The 9,340-nt window shown below is 36.0% G+C and overlaps 1 protein-coding gene across 2 annotated transcripts; it reads left to right on the top strand.

The window, feature by feature from the left end:
• The first annotated feature begins 1,917 nt into the window (after positions 1 to 1,917).
• On the top strand, positions 1,918 to 8,889 carry LOC117402027 (fas apoptotic inhibitory molecule 1). Of its 2 annotated transcripts, XM_034002833.3 has the most exons (6): positions 1,918 to 2,277; positions 4,544 to 4,604; positions 5,385 to 5,520; positions 5,777 to 6,005; positions 6,286 to 6,335; positions 6,973 to 8,889. In XM_034002833.3, the coding sequence occupies exons 2-6, from the start codon at positions 4,564 to 4,566 to the stop codon at positions 7,120 to 7,122; spliced, it is 606 nt and encodes a 201-aa protein (XP_033858724.3). In that variant the 5' UTR covers positions 1,918 to 2,277; positions 4,544 to 4,563; the 3' UTR covers positions 7,123 to 8,889. The 2 variants fall into 2 exon arrangements, with proteins under 2 accessions (XP_033858724.3, XP_033858732.3); XM_034002841.3 differs by lacking the exon at positions 4,544 to 4,604 and having other exon boundaries at positions 1,919 to 2,277.
• The last annotated feature ends 451 nt before the right edge of the window (positions 8,890 to 9,340 follow it).

The raw sequence follows: 9,340 nt of genomic DNA, 5'->3' as shown, positions 1-9,340 counted from the left end.
AATAAGTTAATAAAAGAAAGAAAGAAAGAAAGAAAGAAAGAAAGAAAGAAAGAAAGAAAGAAAGAAATACATGGACATTAATTAAATGCAAAAGCATACTATATGTACCGGTATATGTCATTCACAATACACCAGTTGTAATTTATACAAGCTCTTTCACACCCCCATTCTAGGTGGCGCTACCACGATCACTAATCCTACATGTGGTTCTCTACGCCCCTCTTGCACTGGTGGCGCTTTTCCGGTGTTTTGAAGGGTCTGCTCCAGCGCAGCACCTTTTAGAATCTGCAGGGGATGCGTGACCGCTGTTGTCAGTTTCAGCTGCGGTCAAGCAGTTTGCCTTACATTACACGTCTAAAGTAGTTAATGTTTGACATTTTTGTTACTTTTAAAAAAAAGTGACCAGAGGTGCTGACTTCCTCGATTGTCCTGACATTAACATTTCGTGGTACCTTTGTAAGCACTGCGGCTGGCTGCAGCTGTGAACCAAAGACACGATGCAGAGATCACGAGTGACCTGCCAATCGTGATTCAAATCGCGACTAAAAACTACTGCAGCCCCCTTGTTAGTGGAGGGGGCAGCAGTGCTGATAAATTAGTTCATACGTAATTCTTCATGAATTACACACTTTACCCACATAAATAAACGAAGGAATTAAAATAATATAGTAATTAATAGTAAATTAAACATAATGTACTAATCCATGATACGTAATGTATACTGTTAAAATAAAGTTAATGTTCAACAATTACATCAAACTGACTTTGTATAGTCTGATAATCCAGAAACTAACTACAGGACGTTTAAACATTAAAATTAAGTTATAATAGACTGCAAATGAATGCAATCCCAATGTGGGATACATTGTGATAAATTAAATAATTAAATGTAATTACGTTTCATTATATACATCAAACAAATAGAATAAGTCATTAATTATGCAACTAGAGGTAACTTTCCCAAAGGTTTGGAGAAGGCGTTACTAGTAGCAACGTGACGTCAAACAGAGCAGCCACGCTCCGCACGTTTCTTTAGTAGCTGCGTGTGACGTCAAACGGAGAGCAGGCGCGCTCAGCAAGCACAGCTTGCTTTGGGATAGGAGAACGCACCAGGTGTTCTGATAAGGTCACGCAGGTAACTCCGCCGTACATGCACACGGGACGGAGCAGCTACAAAAAGTATCTGCGTTGGAACATTCGCGGATTTAAACAAAGGAGTTCTGAAAAATCAGAGATCCACCCTTCTACTGCATAGTAGAATGTAATCACAGAAACAATCGCATGAGTGCTGTATTTTGAATGAAATGATATTACGTTTTGAATTTAATAAAACAGTAGTATTTTCTAACCTGATGTGTCACCTAATCTGTTGATGGAGTGCTATTTTTGAAATTCCTTAATTCAATAATTATTCGAAAATTGCCATTTTATGTAGGAATGTTAACATTTAAGATATAATTAGATCTACAAAATAATTACAAGCAGTATATACGGGTGAGTGTTAGCAACAGGTAATAATTGGGAAATAAAGAACACAGTCATGTATAAGGACATTTCTACTGTCCGTTTATTTATTTTTAGTAGATTTAATACTGTGACAATTGATGCAAATATTTTATCCATATTCAAACATGTTTTGTTTTGCATAAAATACAAACAATATAGAAAGTGCCTTCATTACGAGAGAGGAATAAGTTATATACAAATTAAGTGAGCGGGGAAGGGAGGGGTAAACTGGTGTGTGGTGGCCATGTTAATCATCTACGCTAGAGCCCGAAAAACGTTTACGATGCCGCTACAAGTAAAGCCACAGATCTACGCAGATGGCGCATGCGTAAAGGAGATCTGGAACGCACCTTTCCGCTTCGCCCTAAACACATAAACCACGTGACTAACCACCCGACCCTGAGGCGGAGTCGGGCTGAGGACTCTCTCGCGAGAACGCTGGGGGATTCTGCTAGCAAATGATGGCACTGATGAGGGGCAGCTCTCTGTTATCCTGTTCAGTGAGTGGGAGATGATTTAGGAAATTGTAAACAGCTACAATTACATCTGAGGAAAAATATATGAAGCTGATAACGCTTTTTAGTTTTAATTTTATCCTGTTTATTTCCTGTGCACAGAGCAAATGATTTGCATAGTGGCTTAGGGTTGCATAGTATAAAAAAAAGACAACAAACCAAAGGTTGTTGAAGCTAAGCCGTAGTTGCCATAGTGACAGCACGACTCGTTACACAGTTCAGCAGAAGCTCAGGTGTGACCTGCAACAAGCAGCAGGTAAGATGCAGCAGTCCATTTTGTTCTTAGTTTTGCAAATGTATCGTGGTGTGCATTATTAAAGTGAAGCCGTATCACTGCAGTCATTAGTACTGGTACAGTAAAACAAAATTAAAAGCAGGGTTACTGTAATTAATAATGCAGACGCTTGACAAATAAGCATACGGAGTTCATCTTGGATTAAAATAAGTGAAGCCTGGTTGAATTCTGTACCGTTACAATACCCTGCGTTGTTGCTTCTTCTACAGTATGTATAGACATGTGATTTAACTTGTTTTCTGAAACTGTTCTTCTGTTAATATAGACGCTAGATTTTAATCATTTTCTTATTATGTATTTCTTGAACCTGAACTGAAGCTGAAGGTGTGCTTTATTTGCTGTAGCTATTCTTAAACAACATTTCATACTGAAGTTGTAGCAGCTCCCCTGTGGGTAGCAGTGATGAAGGGTATTTGTGTAAAGTTGCTGCCAGTGCCTGGCTTGATTCAATCACATATTTGTGTTGCATTTGTTGAAATGTTTTTCTGTAGCTAGTAAGTATTTAGAAAATCAGTGACTTTTGGTTTTTCAATGTTGAAGTGTAGGAAATGTAAACAACAAAGGCCATACAAGAAACAAGTATGAATTTCGACCATGTTATGTTTGTATCTGTATATAAGCCCATGGTCCAGATCATTCTAGAATTCTAACCTGTATGTTTGGCTGCCTAAGCCCTGGGCTATCCAAGGTATCCATTAGCCCTTTTGGGCCCATCAGCATTATTTAAACAAAGAGGGTATAAGTGGATTCGATATGAGATTTGTTCAGTCAGTCTATGGATCATTATTGTTGTTTTAGATATTTATTGCCCAGTCTGGGTCTGTCAGGGTTCATTGTTTTTAGTGAACCTGTCTGTGGGGAGAAGAAGATACAAATGAATCAAATGTGAATTATTTACTGAAGCTTTAATGATTTTTTTAATGGCTGGGAAGGGCAAAACATTTATTAGTGACAGTCACATGATAAAAATGTAGAGCATTTCATCATGTTACAGAAAGTGTATTTGTGTAAAATCAGGTGGATGCCTTTGCAGGTCTTACAATAAAACAAAGATAAAATGAATACAATTTGTATCTGCTCTGGAAATAAGTTGTGAAATGTGTTTGAAGAATATAAGCAAAACTGTATATTCCTTCTGTAAGTGATGCACGCTTTGCTTTAGAGAGTTTAATGCACAACCATCTATTTCTCAGGATTTAATAGCATTTGATCAGATTAAACTGTAACAGCACAGTTAAACTTTTAGAAAAAAAAGCAATCCCATATCTTTGCTCAATAACCAGGTCTTCTTGCTTATCATGTACTACATTGAACCTTATGTTTGATGATTTGATTAGAAATCTAGATTGCACTTTCTTGCAAAACTAAAGTGATAGATATATCTTGGATGTTACAAATCCACAGTTGACATCTTTAGACTACTCCTGGTGACGATCAAAACGAAAACCTATCAGGAGTCAATGATACAGTAGGACAATTGTGAGTAGGCTAGTTGGCTAATAAATGTTAACATTTCTTGAGGCTCGTGCATTTTTTAGGAAAAACTGCAGGCATGATTTGAATTATATTTTTTACACAAAAGTGTGATGAAGCCCTCTTTTCCCCAGAAATTGACGTCAATATCTGAAATATTTTTCTTTTCAGGGATAAGACAAATATCAGTAATGATGTAAATGTAAACAGTACAGGGAGATAACTTTATGTTCTTTTACTTTTGCTCTGTCTCTCTTTGATGCCGACTGCGTTCCTCCATTGTGCAGCATTTAAAGGAGTGCAAAATGCACTCGCTAATTAGCTACAAGCTTTTTGTTTTTATTCCATTGAAAATCAAATACATGTTTCATCTGTGCAGAAAAATATGAAATATACTAAGTAACAGTAAGTATTACATTATGTACAGTTTACTGTTTGTTAATGTGTACAGTACTTTAAAGAAATCCCCTTCAACACCTTCTTCCTGTCATTAATCAACCAGCTTCTTCTCCTGTTAACTTACATTCTTTGTTTACCACTTATTTTGGGAAACATCAAAAAATCTGAAGTAGTGTAACCCTAAAATAATCAGTGTTATAATATGGAGCACATGTGTTATGAGATTAGATAAAAGGCCAGGTAACAGCAAGTTAAGTCACTGTTAGACTACATTTTCAAAAAGTCTGCATGAATCTCTTGACTTTTCTTCTTGACTTTCTACTTTTTTGCTTTCATTCAATGCTAATCGGATTAGACCTTGACCAATTGGTTGCTATGGCTTCCCAAGAGGAGATTCTATATGAAGATGAATTGAGGTAAACTGCCAAATAACTTATCAAGGTTTAAAGTTATTACTAGGTATAAATAATAAATAGGCTTACTTACTTGGTTTTAGATTTTGGGTTGTTAACAGGGTGCTGTGGTGGATTTCAGATTTGCTTTTCATAAACTACTAGTATTTAAGCATTTGTTTTGTCACTTGGCCATCATGTAAGCAACACAATATAATCGAGTCAATGAATTGATTTAAAAAAAAAAGAAAAAAAAGAAAAAGAAAAGCTTTTCTCCTCCTAAAATTACTTTGGATCACTGAAAGAAGCATTTCCATTAGCTCTAGTATTGTACTTGATTTCCAAATCCAGAATTGTTTGTTTCCATTTCCAGAAAACACCATCCATAAACATATGTCAAGTGATATTGTATTTCTGTATTTTAGTTAACAATAGAAAGTTTATCATAATCTTGAGTACAGATATTTGATGTAAATGTTATACTACACCTTTAGTATTTTCTGTAGTGTTCTTTATTCTTCAGTTTGTTTTCAGTTAATGAAGCTGACATCAAGTCCCATTATTTGGAGTGTCATTCCATCTGTTCTTAACCTTGTCGTATGGGTTCCACAGCATGTATAGTTTGAGCGTGTACATGTTTGTATCTCTGCGTCAGTAAGCTTCTTACAGTAATACACTAGCTGCTGAACTTGCAGATATTGTTCAGTGCTGTACAGTATGTGGTACTGCCTTTGAGAGAGGATCGCCTCTATTTAGTGATCTATTTGAAAGTGTGTTTTTTTTTTTTTTTTTAAACTTATCAAGGTCTCGTTACGGCCATCTGGAGAAGATGACAGATCTGGTGGCAGTTTGGGAAGTGGCCTTAAGTGACGGCGTTCACAAAATTGAATTTGAGCACGGGACGACCTCAGGAAAACGTGTAGTGTATGTGGATGGAAAGGTAGGTCAAATGTAGAGTTGTGAGAGATTCAGGTCGGTCTTGAATTTTAAGATTGTTTTTGGAATAATCATTTCCTACTTAATATAGAATGTAATAATGTAGAAAATATACATGCTAATGATATTAAAAACAAACTAAAGCAAGCGTTTAGTTACACATTTTGAAACAGGAAAGACAGCCGTCACTTTATTTCCACGTGGTGGCAGTACATCCGTATCATCAGTACTGTTGCCGTCATTATTGTTTTCTCTATCAGGAGGCACTAAGGAGGGACTGGATGTTCAAACTGGTTGGAAAAGAAACTTTTAGTGTTGGAGGAACTGAAACTAAAGCAACCATCAATATTGATGCAGTTAGTGGCTTTGCCTATGAATATACACTTGAAATCAATGGGAAAAGTCTCAAAAAATACATGGAAAACAGATCCAAGACTTCCAATACATGGGTAATAAACCTAGATGGAGTGGACTGTCGGATAGTACTAGGTAAGTACATTTTGGTTTATATAGTGTGTAATGCATATGTTTATGAACACTAAATGCATACAGCAATCATTGGGACATTGGCATTGAAGCTGATCACGTGGAAACTGCATGAGGAAATTGTCTGGGATTGCATATTTCTGAAACATATTGTGTTAAATGAGCCTTATGCAAATCCCAAATGGAAGTTGACTGCAATTGGCATGTAGCAAACAAGTGATCCTTAAATAGCGTTTTCTGACCTTTTAGTTTCTGAATGTGTTTTTTTTTTTTTTTAAACCAGAGAAAGATACTATGGACATATGGTGCAATGGGAAAAAAATGGAAACTGCGGTAGGTATATAAATACACTTGTGTTTGATTTTAAATGTTATTTACACAATTGTTTAGTACTAGATTACTATGTGGCAATAGAAGATTTTTTTTAAAAAATATTAGTGCTTTTATGAAATGGATCATAGTCTCATACATTTCATGAATCATATTTCACAAGAACTTGCAATGATGAGGAACTCTTTTGGTTGAAAATACATTTTATCAAACAGTTGTATCACCTTTGTCTGTAACACACGCTGTAGGTATAGCAAACAGCACTGCATTTCAGCTTTACTTAAATAATTTATTAGCTTTTTGTCCTTTTTTAATGGATTCATTTGATCATGGGCTCAGGGGATACAGGTATTGATTCTTGGGTCCTCTTTGTACTCTCTGATTACCTTGGTAGGTACTAGCTGTCCCAGCTTTAAATTTGGGAACCACACCCAATTTGAAATGAGTATTTCAAGCGTTATCCTTGATAACACTACACGATTTAGTAGTATAATAAGCAACTAACCACAATTATTGAAGTATCATATTTATTTCATACATCCGTTATGTATCCAGACTTTGATAGCTTGCATATTAAAAACCAAAGACATCTTTACCTGTTGGCAGTGTTGAACAATTAAATGCATATGCTTTGTTTCAGGGAGAATTTGTTGACGATGGCACAGAGACCCATTTTACTATCGGAGACCATGATTGTTATATCAAGGCAGTGAGCAGTGGGAAACGAAGGGAGGGCATAATCCATTCTCTAATCGTGGATGAGACAGAAATACCAGAGGCAGCAGAGTGACATTCACTTAAATAACTGTGATTTCACTTTGCAAATGTGACCAAGCCTGTTGATTTAATCCTAGCTCTTAAGACTACCATGAAAAAAAAAAATTCCCAAACCGGTCCCAGAAACAGCAGCACTATCTACAAGTGAACCCAATGATTGCACAGTTGAAATAATGTTACATTATGTGCACAGTATGCTGCATACAATTGAATGTGAAAAAGAAGCTGCACTAAACCATTCATTTTAACTGTTGTGTAACAGGTTATATTTCTGAAGAATATAATGTGACAATGAAAGTGTTCTTGTACTTCACAAAATACCTTGAAAGAAATGGATCGGGCAGCAGTTTTTAATTCTGCCTTGAGTTAGACAACAATTCATGTACATTTCTTTTTATTTTTTTTATTATACGTCATTGCAATACAAATTGTCTTTATACGAAAAATAGCTGAGATTTAATGTATTGTACAAAGAGCCTCTGCTGTTGCCCAACATTTCTTAATGTTCTTTTGTAACGGCATGTCTTGCCAGATAGCGTAAACCCTGCTAACATCTAATTAAATTACTTGTCATTTTTTGTATTTCTACATTGTAAGGACAATGTAAATCATATACTTTTCATATATATATATATATATATATATATATATATATATATATATATATATATATATATATATATATATATTGTAGCGATCTCGGTTCCCGCAGGCAGGCGCATCACACTGGGCGAAGAAATCCACACAGGCGGAGGGCGGACGCGAACCCGGGTCCTCTCGCACTGAAGCATAGCGCCGATACTGCTGTACAAAAGAGCCAGCTCCTTTGCAAGGAGCGTATATCGGGCTTATGTCTCTGTGTGTGATTATGTCACCTACCAGCCCTACTGCTGCCTTCCCCCGTGCACGCTACAATATATATATATACACACACACACACTGTACTTTTTCATGAAAGGTTTTATTTTTTATTGAGAACCAACATATTGTCACATGATAAAATGTATATCATGATCTCTCCCTATTTGTGTCTGAATTACAATTTGAAATGTAACGTTCTCAGAACTATGAGAGAATTCCTTGGGTTTAACTATTGGGAGTTTTAACGACAGGAAACCTAAAAAAAAAAAAAAAGCAGCCTGATTTGTGAACAATAATTGAGTCACTGAAACTGTTTTATTTTTTTAAAGTTTAAAATCTGAAAATGACAGGTAATGTTGCAGATAAATGCAAGTAAGTGTATTCCTTGCTAAATCTGTTTATAGGTTCCATGACATTATACATTGTACTCTGATGTTTCCCTAAAGTATCAGTCCGTAGTTAAAAGACTGTGCTGTTTGTGTTGCGCCTTGTAATGAGAATACTAGTGTTAGAGTAACGGCATTGTGGGGCAAATGGGAGCCATGGCAATAACGCCTTATAACCTGTTCTGCAGTATAAAGGGGGAGCACTGTACTTTCAGTTTAGGATTTACACAGGGGTGCACTAGGCTCACACCTCAGGGTTTTTTTTAATCATCAAATTAAATACTGTACATTTTATAGAAAAGATTAATAGGTGTGAACCATTATTTTGTTGAATGTTTGTAGGTAATGCAATATTATTGCATTAATAGTCTTCAACAAAAAAGAAAAAAGTTTTTGAATGTACTGTAGCATTGTCTGTGTCTTGACTTTGGAAATGTTAACTATATTACCATGCATGGTGCATGTGTATTTCTATCAACTTATATCAACAATAAATGCACATTTTAAAATTATTTTTAAGTGAACAACAGAAACGCACTGGAGTCTTTTAATTAATTTTAGTTTTACAAATACAAATGAAATTAAGAACATAAGAAAGTTTACAAACGAGAGGAGGCCATTCAGCCCATCTTGCTCGTTTAGTTGTTAGTAGCTTATTGATCCCAGAATCTCATCAAGCAGCTTCTTGAAGGAACCCAGGGTGAATCCTTGTTGAAGTTTCCCCTCTGTAAAAAGACTAACTTACGCTTCTGGATTTCCTCGTCTCTTACTTTCCGGATCATATCCTGGATTTCAGTGCATGCAGTCAGCACATCTCTTGTGAGTCCTCCCACTTGGATGAAAGCCCCAGCTGTAAGGTATTTCACTTCCACTCTGATCTGGAGCTTCTTTTGAAGACTTTCAATTGCTTCACGTTCCTTGTCAGTGAATCGCTTGATCCACTCATCCTCAATCTTCTCAACATGTTCTTTATCAATTAAATCT

The sequence above is a fragment of the Acipenser ruthenus genome, chromosome 10 (assembly GCF_902713425.1).
Source record: "Acipenser ruthenus chromosome 10, fAciRut3.2 maternal haplotype, whole genome shotgun sequence".
Classification (NCBI taxonomy): domain Eukaryota; kingdom Metazoa; phylum Chordata; class Actinopteri; order Acipenseriformes; family Acipenseridae; genus Acipenser; species Acipenser ruthenus.
The sequence above is the reverse complement of the archived record's forward strand: the minus strand, read 5'-3'. Positions and strand labels throughout refer to the sequence as shown.